The sequence below is a fragment of the Rhinoderma darwinii genome, chromosome 2, assembly GCF_050947455.1.
Source record: "Rhinoderma darwinii isolate aRhiDar2 chromosome 2, aRhiDar2.hap1, whole genome shotgun sequence".
NCBI classification, from domain to species: Eukaryota; Metazoa; Chordata; class Amphibia; order Anura; family Rhinodermatidae; genus Rhinoderma; species Rhinoderma darwinii.
In genome coordinates, this window is record NC_134688.1 from 297,505,274 (window position 1) to 297,524,561 (window position 19,288).

Genomic DNA, 19,288 nt, shown 5'->3' on the forward strand with positions numbered 1-19,288 from the left:
CTGGGACCAGCGGCGGTCACATAGGATGAAACATCATCCCAGGAGGCCGTTTCATCCCGTGTGGCTGCAGCGGCGGTCAATCAGACTGCAGCGGTCTCCTGGGATGAAACGTCATTCCAGGAGGTGTGCTCAGCAGTTTTCCGCAGCGGACATTCCGGGCGTAAAACTGCACCGCGGTTTGTCGCACGAAATTCCCTGAGGCCACCGGGGTGGATACTAGATACCGCGGCCCGGTACCAAATGATGTGCGGCCCGGTACCAAATGATGTGCGGCCCGGTATTGGTCCACGGCCCAGTGGTTGGGGATCACTGATCTATGGGGTTTGTGTCAGGCGAGTTTGCTGGCCAATCAAGCACAGTGATACTGTGGTTATTAAACCAGGTATTGGTACTTTTGGCAGTGTGGGCAGGTGCCAAGTCCTGCTGGAAAATGAAATCTGCGTCTCCATAAAGCTGGTCAGCAGAGGGAAGCATGAAGTGCTCTAAAATTTCCTGCTAGACGGCTGTGCTGACTCTGGACTTGATATAACACAATGGACCAACACTAGCAGATGACATGGCTCCCCAAACCATCACTGACTGTGGAAACTTCACACTGGACCGCAAGCAACTTGGATTGATGCCTCCCCACTCTTGCTCCGAATGAAATGCAAAATTTACTTTAATCTGAAAACAGGACTTTGGACCACTGAGCAACAGTGTTGGTCCGCTGTGTTATATCAAGTCGCAGCCGTCTATCAGGAAATTTTAGAGCACTTCATGCTTCCCTCTGCTAGCAAGCTTTATGGAGATGTTGATTTCATTTTCCAGCAGGACTTGGCACCTGCCCACACTGCCAAAAGTACCATTACCTGGTTTGATTGGCCAGCAAACTTGCCTGACCTAAACCCCATAGAGAATCTATGTGGTATTGTCAAGAGGAAGATGAGAGACACCAGACCCAACAATGCAGGCAAGCTGAAGGCCGCTATCATACAACCTGGGCTTCCATAACACCTCAGCAGTGTCACAGGCTGATCGCCTCCATGCCACGCCGCATTGATGCAGTAATTCATGCAAAAGAAGCCCCGACCATGTATTGAGTCCGTATACTGTACATACTTTTCAGTAGGCCAACATTTCGGTTTTAAAAATCATTTTTGAAATTGGGCTTATATAACCTAATTTACTGAGACACAAAATTTTGGGTTTTCATTAACTATTCGCTATACTCATCAACATTAAAAGTAAAAAATGCTGGAAATAAATCACTGTGTGTAATGAATCTATATAATATGAGTTTCACTTTTTTAATTGAATTACTGAAATAAATTAACTTTTTGAATATATTATAATTCATTGAGAAGTACTAGTATATGCTGTAGCAGCATGGAGGAGATTATACAGCAGTAATAAGCTGTATAGCTGAAAATCCAGACCGGTGTGAGATATAACTCTTACCAGCAAGCTGTGTCTCTTTGCTCCTGCTTCCCTCTCCCCTCTCCCCTCTCCATAGACTTCTTAGGGCAGGCTGTGAAGAGACACACACCCCTAGTTCCTGCAGTCCGTCTCCTCTGATCTTTAACTAGACAAATTTTGCTTGACACCAGGGGGTGGACAGCCGATTTACAGGAAGGGAGATACCTAGTGGCAGTAACTTCACACACAATTTGCGTGGGTAAAATGACCAAATTTTAACATTAAATAAATAACAAAGTTGATCAGGTATACTATTATAATAGCATGAGTTGTTTGAAAAGTTAGTGTCCATTTAACATATGTTTTAAGTTTTATAATATGTTAGTTCTTCTTTTCTTTGTTTTGTGCCAGAAATTGGAATTATTTGTACCCAGTTAATCTTGTTTCTATTTAGACTTCGCAATGCCTGCTGACACCATGGCACCCAAAGACATTATGACAAACTCTCATGCCAAGTCAATATTAAATACTATGAACTCTTTGCGCAAGAGCCAGACATTATGCGATGTCACACTCCGTGTAAACCTGAAGGATTTTCCTGCTCATCGTATTGTACTAGCTGCCTGCAGTGATTACTTTTGTGCAATGTTTACTAGTGAGGTAAGCAGTAACCAAGGTTTTAGAACAAAAGTCTTTACAAAGGCCAGTTTTCACACTCGCAAAGAGATATGTCCATCAGATGGGATAGGACCTTTCACACCATTTTTATGGGCATAGTATTAAGGTATACAGTACCAGTCAAAAGTTTGGATACACCTTTTCATTCCATGTTTGTTTGTTTTTTTTGTTTTTTTCTGCATTGTAGATTTTATATTGAAGACATAACTGCATGGAATTGGGTAGTAAACAAAGTGTTAACCTGTTAGTGACCGCCCATACACCTTTTCACGGCGATCACTAACTGGCTTTATTCTGAAGCATATGCCTTTTTACTGCGCTGCACCAGAATACATTGCCGCCCGGAGCATTAAAAGCTCCTTGCTCTAAGCTATCGGAGGTAGCTGAAGGCTAGTAGCAGACCTGTTCCAGCAGGCAGGTTCGAAATAAACATCGATCCTGCCCATTTAACCCCTCAAACTCGGCTCTCACCTCACCAGCACACCCGTGAAGTGGTCGCGGGGTGCCAATGTTTTCTATGGCAGCCGGGGGCCTAACAAAGGCCCCAGGTCTGCCTCTATTGAATGCCAGAGGCATGGCCTAACAGATGCCTGCCAGTTTTACACTGGCATGCATAATACACTGCAATACAGAAGTATTGCAGTGTATTATAAAAGCGATCAAATCATCGCATAGTGAAGTTCCCTGGTGGGACTACATTTTTTATTTTTTTTTATCTTTAATTTTTAATAAAGTTAATAAATAATAAATATCCCAAGTAAAAAAAAAATTAAAAACCCACCTTTTCCCCTTACAAAATTCTTTATTATGAAAAAAAAACAAAAAAAGGAAAAAAAATTACACACATTTGGTATCGCCGCATCTTTAACGACCACAACTACAAAGTTATTGCATTATTTAACCCGCACGGCGAATGCCATAAAAAAACAATTCCAGAATTGCTGTTTTCTCTTCATCCTTCCCTTAAAAAAATGTGATAAAAAGTGATCAAAAAGTCGCATGTACTTCAGAATGGTACCAATAAAAACTACAAAAAAGCCCTCATACAGCTGCATCGGTGGAAAAATAAAAACGTTATGGCTCTTAACCCCTTCCCGCCATTTGTTGTATGGATATGTCAAGGAAAGCTAGTGCTTCCCGCATTTTGCCGTATCCATATGACAAATGGTGGACACCGGCTCAGAAGCTGAGTCGGTGCCACCATCGCCGGATGTCAGCGGTGTATTACTGCTGACATCCGGCTGTAATGGCGGGGACCGGAATTTGCTTTGATCTCCGCCATTAACCCCATAAATGCAGCGCTCAAACGCGATCGCTGCATTTAAGCTGTTTGCATTTCATCGGAACCCCTGCAATGAAATTGTTGGGGTTCCGGTGGCTGCACTGGCAACCGGAGGCCTAATACTGGCCTCCCGGTATGCCTAGCACGAAAGCCTTCCAGGACCCACCCGGCGGGGGAGCCCGAAAGGCTTCCGTAGCCGACGGCAAGATGGCGCCGGCTCAGGAGCTGAGCCTGCGTCATCAGCGGTGGATGTCAGCTGTATGTTACAGCTGACATCCGCCTGTAACGGCCAATAACTGGAGCTAGCTCCAATCACTTCCATTAACCCCTTCGATGCAGCGATCGCTGTATCTTAGAGGTTGCTAGCAGATTGCCATGCAATCAGGGCTGCCGATGCTGCTATGGCAACAGGAAGCCTAAGAATGGCCTCCTGCTCTACCATTACGGAAGCCAATTAGGCCCCGCTGGGAGGCGAAGCCTAATCGGCTTGCTGTCAGTGAATGACTGACAGATCTAAGGCATTGCACTACATTGCTTATAGTGTAATGTATTAGAAAAAAAAAATCTGACAGTTGGTCCTTCAAGTCCCCTAGTGGGACTTGATAAAAAGTGTAAAAAAAAAAGTTTTAAAACTTATAAGAAAAGTTTAACGAAATTAAACACAATCGCCCTGTTCCCTTATCAAGTCCTTTATTATTGAAAAAAAATAAAATAAACCATACATATTTGGTATCGCGGCGTCCGTAACCGCCTGAACTATAAAAATATTATGTTATTTATTCCACGTGGTGAACGGCATAAAAAAACTATACCAGAATTTCTGTTTTTTGGTCACTTTGCCCTACAAATATTGGAATAAAAAGTGATCAAAAAGTCGCATGTATCCAAAAATGGTACCTATAAAAACTATAGCTCGTCTCGCAAAAAACAAGCCCTCATACAGCTCCGTCGACTAAAAAATTAAAACCTTATGGTTCTCACAACTTGGCGACAGAAAAAATACATTCTTTTTACAAAAGTTATTTTATTGTGCAAAAAGTTGTAAAACATAAGAAAGTGCTATAAATTTGATATTGCCGGAATCGGACTGACCTGCAGAATAAAGTTAACAGGTAATTATGATGCGTGGTGAACACTGTATAAAAAAAAATCTAAAAAACTATGCCAGAATTGCAGTTTTTTGGTCCCTTGCCTCCCAAAAAATAGGATAAAAAGTGATCAAAAAGTCTCATCTACCCCAAAATGGTACCAATAATATCTACAGCTCGTCCCACAAAAAAACAGCCCTCATACCACTACGTCTATCAAAAAATGAAATTAGTTAAAGAGGCTCTGTCACCAGATTTTGCAACCCCTATCTGCTATTGCAGCAGATAGGCGCTGCAATGTAGATTACAGTAACGTTTTTATTTTTAAAAAAACGAGCATTTTTGGCCAAGTTATGACCATTTTCGTATTTATGCAAATGAGGCTTGCAAAAGTACAACTGGGCGTGTTGAAAAGTAAAAGTACAACTGGGCGTGTATTATGTGCGTACATCGGGGCGTGTTTACTACTTTTACTAGCTGGGCGTTCTGATGAGAAGTATCATCCACTTCTCTTCAGAACGCCCAGCTTCTGGCAGTGCAGATCTGTGACGTCACTCACAGGTCCTGCATCGTGTCGGCACCAGAGGCTACAGTTGATTCTGCAGCAGCATCAGCATTTGCAGGTAAGTAGCTACATCGACTTACCTGCAAACGCCGATGCTGCTGCAGAATCATCTGTAGCCTCTGGTGCCGATGTGTCCTCGCTCGTCTGACACGATGCAGGACCTGTGAGTTACGACACAGCGTGATCTCTCGAACACGCTGTGTCTGCACTGCCAGAAGCTGGGCGTTGTGAAGAGAAGTGGATGATACTTCTCATCAGAACGCCCAGCTAGTAAAAGTAGTAAACACGCCCCGATGTACGCACATAATACACGCCCAGTTGTACTTTTACTTTTCAACACGCCAAGTTGTACTTTTGCAAGCCTCATTTGCATAAATACGAAAATGGTCATAACTTGGCCAAAAATGCTCGTTTTTTAAAAATAAAAACGTTACTGTAATCTACATTGCAGCGCCTATCTGCTGCAATAGCAGATAGGGGTTGCAAAATCTGGTGACAGAGCCTCTTTAAGGCTTTGATAAGTCAGGAAATAAAAAATATGCAGTTGTGCTGGCCCGAGGGGAACATTTCTTCTGTTTCAATAGGCGAATTATCAAGGCCCTAAAATTAGGGAACCAGAAAGGGTAGGGCCCAAACATATCTGCTGGAAGCGAGGGTGCCCGTATTATACCAGGACAAGACTTTCCCAGCAAAATTACCCAAACTGCAAATGTGCGGAGTGTGGACCAAAAGGGGGATAAGGAAGGACATTTATCAGAGCGACACTGGCCTGTGCAGAAAGGATTTCTTCACAGCGTAACACACATCTATGGTTTATTTTACTGGGTTTTTTTTGTTTTTTTTTAACCCAATTATATCACCTGACTATGCCCCTGATGTACTCTGCCCGGCTTACATGTGCCCCCACATTATAAACGGAAACACCAGCAATACTCAAACAAATCTACTACCAAGCGAATCCACGCTCCAAAAGCCAAATGGTGCTCCCTACCCTCTGAACCCTACAGCGTGCCCAAACAGCAGTTTACTTACACATATATGGCATCGCCATACCTGGGAGAACCCTTTTAACAATTTTTGTGGTGTGTCTCTCCAGTGGCACGAGCTGGGCACAACATATTTGCCACTGAAATAGCATATCTAGGGAAAATGTTGAAATTTTTACTTTGCACCATCCGCAGTGCATTCATTTATGGAAAAGACCTGTGGGATGAAAATGCTCACTACGTCCCTTAATAAATTCCTTGAGGGGTGCAGTTTCCAAAATGGGGTCACTTCTCAGGTTTCTGTTATTATTTCACATCAGAGCAATGCAATTGTGAACCAATACTTTGTAAAATCGCCAAATTAGGCCTCAATTTTACATGGTACTCTTTCACCACTGAGCCCTGTCAAAACCGAGAAGAACAGCATAATAATTAGAGAGCTGTCTTGTTATGGTGGCACAAGCTGGGCACCACATATTGGCATATCTATGGCATATCTATGGGAAAAATCTTATTTTCACTCTACAACATCGAGTACGCACTAAGTACTGGAAAACACCTCCGGGGTTAACATGCCCCGCAGGTTGAATACCTCGAGGGGTGTAGTTTTCAAAATGTGGTCACTTCTGGGAGGTTTCCACTGCTTTGGTCCCACAGGGGCTTTGCAAATGCGACATAGCGCCCAGAAACCAATCTAGCAAAATCTGTACTCCAAAAGCCAAATTGCACTCCTTAACTTCTGAGCTCTACTGTGTGCCCAAAAAGCCGTTTATTACCACATATGGGGTATTGCCGTACTCGGGAGAAATTGCTTTACAAATGTTGGGGTTCTTTTTTTTCCTTTATTTGTTGAGAAAATTAAAAATGTTGAGCTAAAGCTACATCTTATTGAAGAAAAGGGAGTGATTTTATTTTCACTGCCCAATTCTAATAAATTCTATGAAACACCTGTGCTGTCAAAATGCTCACTATACCTCTAGATAATTTCCTCAATGTGTGCAGTTTCCAAAATGGGGTCACTTGTGAGGGGTTTCCACTGTTTTGTCCCCTCAGTGGCTTTGCAAATGCGACATGGCCTCCGCAAACCATTCCTGCTAAATTTGATCACCAAAAGCCAAATAGCGCTCTTTCCCTTCTGAGCCCTGCTGTGTGTCCAAACAGCCGTTTATGACCACATGGGGTATTGTTTTACTATGGAGAAATTGCTTTACAAATTTTGTAGTTCTTTTTTTCCTTTAGTCCCTGTGGAAATTAGCAAAAAATTAGCTAAACCTACATTTTCTTTGAAAAAATGTAGATTTTAATTTCCACAGCCTACTTCCAATAATTTCTGCAATAAACCTGTGGGGTCAAAATGCTCACTATACCCCTAGATAATTTCCTTGAGGTGTGTAGTTTCCCAAATGGGGTCACTTTTGGGGGATTTCCACTGTTTTGGCACCACAAGAGCCCTTCAAACCTGACGGTGCCTAAAATATATTCTAATAAAAAGAAGGCCCCAAAATCCTCTAGGTGTTCCTTTTCTTCTGAGGCCGGTGCTTCAGTCTATTACCACGCTAGGGCCACATGTGGGATATTTCCTAAATCTGCAGAGCCTGGGCAATAAATATTGAGTTGCATTTCTCTGGTAAAACTTTGTGTTACAAAAAAATGGATTATAAATTAATTTCTACAAAAAAAAATAAAAATAATTTGTACATTTCACCTCTACTTTGCTATAATTCCTGTGAAACATCTAAAGGGTTAAGACAATTTCTAAATGCTGTTTTGAATACTTTGAGGGGTGAAGTTATTAAAATGTTGTGACTTATTGGGGGTTTGTAATATATAAGGCCCTCAAAGCCACTTCACAACTGAACTGGCCCCTGTAAAAATAGCCTGTTGAAATTTTCTTGAAAATGTGAAAAATTGCTGCTATAGTTAAAATTAAAATAAAACGATGCCAATCTAAAGTAGACATATGGGGGATGTTAATGAACAACAATTTTGTGTGGTATAACTGTGACGTTCTTACAAGCCGATTACATTTAAATTTAGAAAAATGCTAATTTTTTTTAAAAAAAATCGCTACATTTTGGTATTTTTCACAATTTAAATACTGAATGTATCGAGCAATTTTTGCCAGTAACATAAAGTCCAGTGTGTCACGAGAAAACAATCTCAGAATCGCTTGGATAGGTAAAAGCATTCCGAAGTTATTACCACATAAATTGAAACATGTCGGATTTGAAAAATGAGGCTCTGTCAAGAAGGTCAAAAGTGGCCAAAGAGGGAAGGGGTTAAAATATGGCCACACAAACCAATAATTTTGAAAAAAAGTGTTTTTACTCGGTAAGGCCCCCTTCAAACGGCCGTAGCCCTAATCCCGGTTCGTGGTTACGGCTACAGATGGTGGTGGAAAGTCACCCGCATTTGCGGGCTGTGCTCCCATTTTGAAAGTATGGATGTAAAGGATCTGCCAGACACAGCTTCTGTGTCGACCCCCCTGGGTAATCAGTCTGCACCTGCTCCTAAGTCTGAGAGAGTGACACGATCTTCTACCAGTCAGGCTGGGAGGCTGAGGAGTGGGAGAGTAAATCACAGCCTGGCCAGACGGAGCTAGCTCCCGCCCTCTGTCTATTTAAACCTGCATTTCCTGCTCCTCCTTTGCCTGTGATTCTGTTTGTGTCCTGGCTCTGCTGCTTGAACATTTTGTCCTCTGCTTCATTTTGACCCTAGCTTTACTGACAATTCTCCTGTTCTGCGTTTGGTACCTCGTACACTCCTGGTTTGACTCGGCTCGTTCACTACTCTCATGCTCTGCGTATGGTACCTCGTACACTCCTGGTTTGACTCGGCTCGTTCACTACTCTTGTTGCTCACGGTGCTGCCGTGGGCAACTGCCCCATTTCCCTAACTTCTGTGTACCCTTGTCTGTTTGTCTGTCGTGCACTTATTGAGCGTGGGGACCATTGCCCAGTTGTACGCCGTCGCCTAGGACGGGCCGTTGCAAGTAGGCAGGGACTGAGTGGCGGGTAGATTGGTGCTCACCTGTCTCCCTACCCAGTCATTACAATGGAAGCATGGTCCGTAAAATAAAAAAATAGAATATGTCCTATGTTTTGCGTAGCCTTTCTACGGCCCGGACACTTTCCTGTAAATATACGGGAAGGTGTCTGTGGGCAATAGAAATAAATGGGTCCGTACTTTGATCCGTAATTACGGTCCGTAATTGCGGATCAAAATTACGGCCATGTGCATGGGGCCTAAAAGAAGTAAAACATAAAACTATAAATTTGGTATTGCTGCAATCTCAACGACCCACTGAATAAAGTTATGATGTTATTTATACCACACAGCAAACCGGGTAAATTTAGGACGCAATAAAGAGTGGCGAAATTGCTGGGTGTTTTTTTTTTATCCCCCCCCCCCCCCAAAAAAAAGTTAATAAAAGTTAATCATTAAATTATATGTTTCCCTAATTGGTGCTATTAAAAAAATACAACTAGCTATCTGGAGAGGATTGAGCCTTACCTCTAGACCTCTGGGATGAAATGTATCCCCCAGGAGGCTCTTGCTGCCCTGGAGGCTCCTATTTCCCCAGATGAGGAGTTGTGGGCATTGAAGGACTCCCCATTGGGGAAGGCGCCGGGCCCTGATTGTCTCCCGTTGCAATATTATAAGGCCTGTTCTGACCTGCTTTCCCCTCACTTCCTACACGTCTTCAACTCACTCACTGCGGGGAGCTCCCTTCCCCAAGATACACTCCGGGCTTGCATTACGATGGGGAAGAATCCTTCCCTGTGCCAAAATTACCGCCCCATATCCTTGTTAAACGTAGGCCTCTTAGGGAAGCGCGTTATAATACCACAAGGGCAATTTATTTAATATATCAAGCTGCTGCCTCGGCTCTGCCCACGTTCTTTCTGTCTACGGATGCGGAGAATGCCTTTGACAGGGTTAACTGGGACTTCATGCTAGCCACCTTACGGTATATTTCATTAGGCACCCATATGATGCAATGGATATTGAGTCTCTATTCCTCCCCCTCGGCCCGGGTTAAGGTCAATGGACACTACTCCCCGCTCACTATCTCGAATGGTACAGGGCAGGGATGCCCTTTGTCCTCCTTAATATTCATTTTATGCTTGGAGCCCTTCTTATGTCATGTGCGCTCCAACCCAGATATAGCGGACGTTCGTCTGGGGGAGAGGTCCCACAAAGTCGCAGCATATGCGGATGATTTGCTCTTTTTTTCTTACTTCACCCAGGATTTCCTTGCCTAATATGATGTCTGAGCTGAATAGATACTCGATATTGTCCAATGTCAAAATTAATTACCAAAAATCGGAGGCTCACAATATCTCATTGTCTCAGTCCCTTGTGGAGGATCTGACTGAGTCATTCTCCTTTAAATGGGCTAGGAATTCTCTCAAATATTTGGGTATCCTACTTGCCAGTGATCTATCTCGCCTTTATGCGGTGAACCACCCCCCACTTCTTCAACGCATACAGGGTGATCTGTAATCCTGGACGACGGGCACCGTTACCTTGTCTGTTCGGTGCACAATCTTTAAAATGAACATACTACCGCAGATTTTGTACCTCTTCCAAGCCCTGCCTGTCCACATTCCTCGTCCCTTCTTCCAAACACTCTTGTCAATACTACACAGATTCATATGGGTGGGGAAACCAGCCCGTATTGCCCGTTCTATGCTTTTCTGTGCTAAATGTGAGGGCGGTGTTGACTTCCCGGATTTTGTCTTATACCATCAGGCCTTACATTTATTGCGAATCCTGGACTGGTGTAGACACTCCGAGGTTAAACAATGGGTGTCTGTAGCGTCCATGGCCTCGGTATGTTGGGTTAACTCACCTCCCGACGCCCGCAGCCATGGATCCATGAGCGCTGGTCCCCATTTCCTTCTTAGGAGACGCCAGCGCTCACTTCCGCTCCGTTGTGCTGTGTTCCGCACAAAGGAAATCGTCATCATCATAAACTACCGTGATTTCCTGGTCTATAAGAAGGCCCCAGACCTTCTGATCCTTGCCTGAGCGTTGTTAGTTTTCCCATTCTGTCTTGCAAATGGTCCCTTAGTGTGTCCCGTTCCAGTTGTTACCCGTGCCTTGTTACCTGTTCCTGTATCCCGTGCTGTTCTTGTTCCTGTGCCAACTAGTGTCGGAGTCGTGTCACGTCCTGTGTCATCTGCCACGTCGGGAGGAATCCGCCACGTCCTGTCTCATCTGCCACGTTGGGAGGAATCCGCCACATCCTGTGTCATCTGCCACGTCGGTAGGAATCCGCCACGTCCTGTGTCATCTGCCACGTCGGGAGGAATCTACCACGTCCTGTGTCATCTGCCACGTCGGGAGGAATCCGCCACGTCCTGTGTCATCTGCCACGTCCGGAGGAATCCGCCACGTCCTGTGTCATCTGCCACATCCGGAGGAAATCGCCACGTCTGGCGCACCCTGCGGCACCTGTGTCATGCACCACGTCTGGCGTTACCTGCTGCACCCTTCTCCATCTGTGCCAGAGCTGCGGCCACTGTCTGGACTACCCAGGTACCCTTGTGCGGGACATTGTATTGCTGGGGTTTCCTGTTGTTTGGTCAGCTGCCTCCCCGCTACGGCGGTACGGCCTAGTGGGTCCACTGACCCGCCTCGTGACAGTGTCTATGGAACAGACCTTCTTTGATTCCCCTCTGCAGATACTGGTTAGGCAAACACATTCCCCTATCTGCACGGACACACCCGACTATTGGGCCCACCTTGGCGGATGCGTCACGGCTCTTTCCCCGGAAAGAAATCTCGCCGTCCCGCTCCCCATTGTTCCCTATTTTGGGCAATACTGCGTCCCCTCCTGGACAGGAACGTGGTCCATTCCAGCACTGGTTGCGGGCAGGTAAGGGTCACACGACTCATTTCCTTCAGGTTGGGAATTGGATGTCTAGCCAACAATTAGCGTCTCTGATAGACCCTCACTCCTTCACCTTCTGGCAGGTTACTCAGCTGAGGCATTTCCTCACGTCATTACCTAACCCATCGGAATACTCTCGAGATAGCTCCCCTTTTGAACTTCTTTTCATGGGCACAGCACGTCATTCACTATCTCGACTTTATGGTCTCCTGATTTCTCCATTCAATCTCTCTACACCTTCCTATTTGGTTAGTTGGGAGAGAGACTTGGTCCTAGCATTTACTGCTAAACATAAGGATCGTTTGTTTACAATGACACATAAATCCTCCATGGCTAGCAGATTCCATGAAGCCGGATTTAAGATCTTGTTGCGCTGGTATAGAGTGCCTTCCAGATTGCACACATTGATACCTGCGGTCTCCCCGTTGTGTTGGAGATGTGGAGAGCATGTGGGCACGATTTTCCACACCTTTTGGGAATGCCCAATGTTGACACAATGTTGACAGACTTTTGGTCGGAAGTGTGGCGCATCTCCTCAAAATTTACAGACTTCCCCCTTCCATGTTCTCCAGCCTAATTCCTGCTCCATCAGTGTAATATTCCGTTAACTACGTACAGGCGTTCGGTGGTTCGCCATCTGGTGAATGCTGCTACAGCATGCATTCCTGCGCTGTATAGAAAATCTCATCCTCCATCGATTGCTATGTGGTTCGGTGAAATTCAGGAGATCATGAGAATGGAGGATCTCTAATTTTGACTCCTCAAATCAAAGTACAGATTTTCACTGGTCTAATGTCCATTCCTTGTGTTTCTTGGCCCAAGCAATTCTCTTGTTGTTGTTGTTCCTCAGTAGTGGCTTCTTTGCAGCAATTCGACCATAAAGGCCTGATCCTCGCAGTCTCCTCTGAACAGTTAACCCCTTAAGGACACGGCCAATTTTAGCCTTGAGGACAGAGCAATTTTTTTTACATTTCCCTCTTTGCATCCCGACGCTCATAACGCTTTTATTTTTTGACCGACGTAGTTGTATGAGACTTTGTTTTTTGCGGGACGAGTTGTACTTCATGTACGTACCATTTTTTGGTACAAATACATTATCGTTTAATTTCTATACATTTTTAATTAGATTAAAATGCAAAAAAAAAGCAGTTGTGCAGCAGTTTTAATATTTTTTTTTTTACACCATACACCGATCATAATAAATAATGGTATACATTTGTAGTACAGGTTGTTACGGTCGTGGCGATACCAAATATGTCTATATTATTTCATGTTTTGGGACTTATATTTTAAAGAGTTGATTTATTATAAAAAATGTGTATTTCTGTGTATTTTATTTACTTTTTATTTATTTATTTACCATTATTTTTTTTTTACATTCATTTAACTTTTTTTTTTAATCCCATAAATGGATTTATCATTTTGATTTTTATTTTGTAACTGCAATGTACTGGCATAGATCTATATGCCAGTACATTAGCCTGTTACTGATCGTACACAGGCAGTTGTTAGGGCATACCTCAGTATGCCCTAACAACAGGAAATATGTTCAGACAGCCCTGGGGTCCTTCAATGGACCCTGGGCTGTCTGGCCATATGAGTTGTGGGCTTTGATCGCGTCACAGTAATTTTCTGTGACGCGATCAATGTGCAGTCCCCTCTCCTTGAACGCCGCGATCAGCTTTCATCGCGGCGTTCAAAGGGTTAACAGCGGAGAGAAGATGTTTCTCTCCTCTCCGCTGTCAGAGCGGGGCCGTGGCTGTGTATTACAGCCGTTGCCCCGCTCTCGATCGCACGCTCAGACGCGCGCAGGGACGGCTGTCACACAGGACGAGTATGCTCGTCCTAATGCGCGAAGTGCTCGCCGCTCAGGACGAGCATACTCGTCCTGTGTCGGCAACCAGTTAAAGGTAATGTGTCGCTAGAAATGTTTTTTTTTTTTTTTTCAGTTAAACAGTTAGTGTATAAATGATTAAACATTGTTCTAATTTTTTTTAATTTTTTCACGAGTCAGGAAATATAAGGCTGGGTTCACACGACCTATTTTCAGACGTAAACGAGGTGTATTATGCCTCGTTTTACGTCTGAAAATAGGGCTACAATACGTCGGCAAACATCTGCCCATTCATTTGAATGGGTTTGCCGACGTACTGTGCAGACGACCTGTCATTTACGTGTCGTCGTTTGACAGCTGTCAAACGACGACGCGTAAAAATACAGCCTCGTCAAAAGAAGTGCAGGACACTTCTTTGGACGTTTTTGGAGCTGTTTTCTCATAGACTCCAATGAAAACAGCTCCAAAAACGGACGTAAAAAACGCCGCGAAAACGGCTCGAAAAACGCAGCGAAAAAAACGAGTTGCTCAAAAAACGTCTGAAAATCAGGGGCTGTTTTCCCTTGAAAACAGCTCTGTATTTTCAGACGTTTTTGGTCACTACGTGTGCACATACCCTTAATTAGATTCTAATTTATAACCTTTCCCAGTGCTGGTCACTAGATGGAGCAATTCCCAAAATTGCAGCATTGGCATGTGGTAAAGCAACCACATTGCTTTATGCTGCAAAATTTGAGAAAACACACTCGCTCTAGTGAGCTCACAGAATCCCCCCTCCCTTATCCTGGCTAGTGCCAGGAGAAAGGAGGGGATTGAACGGTCAAACCTCCTACACTGTGTCGCCATTTTATTGAGTGAACGCACATTGTAGTAGGTTTACATACAGTAGTAATCACACACTAAAACACGTACATACACAGAAATAACTTACCTGCTCCTGCCGCCGCCGCTCCCTCCGGTCTGTCCGCTCCGTCTGCTCCCTCCAAGTGCTTGCATTAGAACACAAGTGTGGAAGCCGCAACCGGAAGTAGTAATCTTACTGTCTGGCCACGGCTTCCGGTCCACAAGAAAATGGCGCCGGACGTCGCTCGGCCGAAGACCTTCCATTTGGACTGTGTGGGACCGGCGCATGCGCCGTTCCCACACAGTCGGCGTACAGCATAGTGAATGGAACGGGTCCCTTCGCATTCTCTATGGGGCTGTATGTGCCGTATTCCATGTCTGTATGTGTCGTTAATCGACACATACAGAGATGAAAAAAAAATGGCAGCCCCCATAGACAAGAAAAAGTTAAAAAATAAAAAAAGTAAAACACAAATAAAACATTTTTTATTAACCCCTTAATGATCGGGCCATTTTGCACGTTAATGACCAAGGATTATTTTTTGCTTTTTCATGGTTGCATTCCAAGAGTCGTAACTTTTTTTTTATTCCGTCGACATAGCCGTATAAGGGCTTGTTTTTTGCGGGACGAGTTGTATTTTGTAATTGTACCATTTTTAGATGCTTATAATTTATTGATTAACTTTTATTAACTTTATTTTAGGAGAGTATTGAAAATAAGCAGCTATTCCAGCATTGATTTTCACGTTATAAATTTACGCCGTTTACTATGCAGCGTAAATAACATGTTCACTTTATTCTATGGGTCAGCACGATTACGGGGATACCAAATATGTAAGGGTTTTATATGTTTTCCTACGTTTGCACAATAAAAAGCCTTTTAGAAAAAAATTACTTGTTTTTGCATCGCCGCATTCCAAGAGCCGTAACGTTTTTATTTTTCCGTCAATGTGGCCTTATGGGGGCTTGAGTTTTGCGGGCCAATGTGTAGTTTTCATTAGTACTATTTTGGGGTACATAGGACTTATAGATTAATTTTTATTTAATTTTTCATGGGGGGAATGGGAGAAAAGAGAGAATTTTGCCGTTGTTTTTTGCGTTTTTTTTGGACGCCGTTCATCCAGCGGTTTAATTAATGTGTTCATTTTATTGTTCAAGTCGTTATGATCGCGGGGATACCATATATGTGTATGTGTGATTTGTTTTGACACTTTTACTAAATAAAACCAGTTTTTGGGCAAAAAGTCGTTTTATTTGATTTTCACTGTAATTATTATTATTTTTTTTCACCAACTTTATTTAACTGATTGACAGGGGAATTCACTATGCGATCTGCTGATCGCATATATAATGCTTTGGTATACTTAGTATACCAAAGCATTATTGCCTGTCAGTGTAAAACTGACAGGCAACCTGTTAGGTCATGCCTCCGACATCGCCTAACAGGCAGATGCTGAAGGCAGACCTGGGGGTCTTTGTTAGACCCCCCGCTGCCATGGAAACCCGACGGCGACCCGCGATTTCTTTGCGGGGGCGCCGATGGGGTGACAGAGGGAGCTCCCTCCCTCTGTCAAACACATTAGATGCCGCTGACACTATTGACAGCGGCATTTAATGGGTTAAACTGCCGGAATCGGAGCGCGCTTCGATTCCGGCAGTTGCAGCAAGAGCCAGGCTGTGTATAACAGCCGTGCTCCTGCCGCTGATCGCGTGGGTACAGTCTCAGTACCCGCGCCATCACAGGACAGATATATCCGTCGTCGTGCGCGAACTAGCAGCTGCTGAGGACGGATATATCCGTCCTTCGGCGTTAAGAGGTTAAAAGACTAAAAGCAAATTGATATAAAAACATTTTTTTTCGTGACACCCTTCCTTTAATGTTGAGATGTGTCTGATACTTGATCTCTATAAAGCATTTATGTGGGCACTAATCTGAGGTGCTGTTAATTTGTGATTTCTGAGGCTGGAAACGAATGAACTTTTCCTCTGCAACAGAGGTAACGCTTGGTTTTCCTTTCCTGGGGTGGTTCTCATGAAAGCCAGTTTCATCATAGCGTGTTATGGTTTTCTTGACTGCACTTGAGGATACCTTCAAAGTTTTTGAAATTTTCCAGATTGAATGACCTTCACGTCTTAAAATAGTGATTGTTTTTAGTTTCTCTTTACTTATTTGAATGGTTCTTGCCATAATGTGGATTAGAACAGTAATTGAATAGGGCTAAACACTGTATGGAAGTGTGTGCCAAACCTGCCTTTGCACAGCACAACTGATGGTCTCAAAAACATTATGGAGGCAAGAAATTCAACAAATTAACTCTTGACAAGGCATACCTGTTAATTGAAAACCATTCCAGGTGACTACCTTGTGAAGGTGATTGAGAGAATGCCAAGAGTATGCAAAGCTGTCATCAAAGCAAAAGGGGGCTACTTTGAAGAATCTAAAATAAAAAACAAATTCTGGTTTAACACTTTAACACTTAATTCCATATGTTTTCCTCCAAATTTGTAATGCCTTCAATATGAACCTACAATGTAGGAAATAAAATCTAAGAAAGAAGAAAATCCATGGACTGATAAGGTGTGTCCAAACACGTTTCATGTAAAACCCCCTCAAAAGACAATGGGGCACTCCCTCTGTCTAGAGAAAAAAGGTTCAACCTGCAGAGGCGACAACCCTTATTTACTGTGAGAACTGTGAATCTATGGAATAGTCTACCGCAGGAGCTGGTCACAGCAGGGACAGTAGATGGCTTTAAAAAGGCTTAGATCACTTCATAGAACAAAAAAATATCAGCTCCTATGTCAATGTGTACAATTTTTGTTTCATGCCTTCCTTTTCTCCCATCCCTTGGCTGAACTGTTTATTTTTTTCAACCGTACTAACTGTGACTATGTAACGTTTGACTGGTACTAAACATTTTGTGGTTATTTTACTCAACTCTACAAAAACATATGCAACTCTAAATGCATATGTCTAGCATTGATATTCATTGTAATAAAAACCTTATAATGCTTCTTATGTGTTTTTTTTTGTTTTTTTTTTTATTTCTAAGCAGCCTATGTTATTTTAAACAGTAAAAAAGGAAAGTCAGATCAGTGCACGATTCTAAAATCAATTTGAAAACGACTTATTTAGCCTCCAATCCCCTCTAACCATTTTGCCACGGTTACAAGTACTAGACGTTCTACTTAATTCCCAGATTTATCAATAATACAATACACCATCTATAGAAAAAAGAAACTATTCCTAAAATATTTTCTATATTCACAGATCCTCCAAATGTTAAAAAACTACCTTTGCTCCATAAAGATCCCCCCCCCCAAAAAAAACTTGACTTTATACAATCTCCTAACTCTAAACCCACGAATAATAGAACAATTTTGTATTTAAGACAAAGATCTTAAAACGAGTTTCACTAAGCCAGAATTGAAAATTACAATCCCTACCTCAAAAAAATGTCAAGATTTGTGAAACCACAGGAGAATGATTCTAAATTTCTCACATAATGGTATTATACTTCATTTAAATTACCTAGAATGTTTCCATCTGAGAGCTCTACATTCTGTAGCTGTAATGGGGAAGCTGGAACATTCTACTATATCTGGTGTGAATGCCCAAATATAGTGCACTGCTGGGAAATAATTTCCTGAGAGAGATCAAATATGTGCCTCATCAATATACCGGTCTCTGCCAACATGTGCCTTTTGGGTTTAGTTACAGAGATTCAATATCCGCACTATAAGAGAAAGTTAATAGTAATCTAGCCGCTGCAACTAAAATTTATATTTCCCATTACCCGAAGATGTGGATGCTCCACCTTTGACGTATTGGATTAACAAATGTGATCATTTATACAGATAATCACAACTGGCTAACTGGGACTCATGCACCCATCCTAGGTTTGTTACAATTTGAGAACCCTGGAGAATTTTTGGTATAGAGATCCAGCTCCTTAATTGTAACTATAAATATAGTAAATGCAAGAAGCTTATCTAAGTAGATGTTAACTCCACCCCTCAACATTGAAATTGCAACACTGCAAGTTTTAGAATTGTGGAAATCATAGGATTGATCGACATGTTAATGATATGCAAATGATAAAAAAAATGGAAACAAAATATTCCAAACGCACAATGCGCAGAAATACATGCAGTTACAAGACTTGGCATGCTATCAATGCGGTTATTAATAGTTGTCTGAGGGATTGTATGCTAGACTGAATGCACTTGGACACGCAAATCATCAAGATTGGCTGCTAGCGGCTCCCTTTGCAATTATCAATTAATGACGTCCCAGATGTGCTCGATGGCTGACCGGAGGTGCTGCAGGCCATGGTAGCATGATTAGGCCACGCAGGCTGCTCACACGAGCCACGCGCGGCCTTTCGTTGTCTTGTTGAAGAACGGCTTCTGGTGCACTTTGGAGAAATGGCCGTACCACTGGTTTCACGACCAAATCAATGTAACGCGGAGCTGTTCGCGTACCTGAAATAAAGATTAGTGGGGTCCGGCTACCATACATTATGCCACCCCGCACCATAATCTCGGGTGTACGACTGGTGTGACTATGATTGCCTCCGAGACAAAAGCGGGACCCCTCTCTGAAGAGGAGATACCTCCGTTCCAGCCTCCATTGCCGTCTTGCTGTGCACCATGATAGCCTTTGAGAGCGGTGGTGTGTGGTCAATGGAACATCACACAATCCTCCCACACCA

At 43.2% G+C, this 19,288-nt stretch overlaps 1 protein-coding gene across 5 annotated transcripts in view; it reads left to right on the forward strand.

Annotated features, from left to right (window-relative positions):
• The window catches only part of KLHL12 (kelch like family member 12), a 102,569-nt gene that overhangs the window by 23,011 nt on the left and 60,270 nt on the right, over nucleotides 1–19,288 (forward strand). For 3 of the 5 annotated variants that reach the window (XR_012881033.1, XM_075850594.1, XM_075850595.1), the window contains exon 3: nucleotides 1,853–2,058. The exons of the other annotated variants lie outside the window; for them this stretch is intronic. Coding sequence is in view for 2 of the 3 variants with exons in the window: in XM_075850594.1 (XP_075706709.1) it covers nucleotides 1,861–2,058 (198 nt within the window). In the remaining variant the exon portion in view is untranslated. The remainder of the gene's footprint in view (nucleotides 1–1,852; nucleotides 2,059–19,288) is intronic. 5 annotated transcript variants of the gene reach the window in all.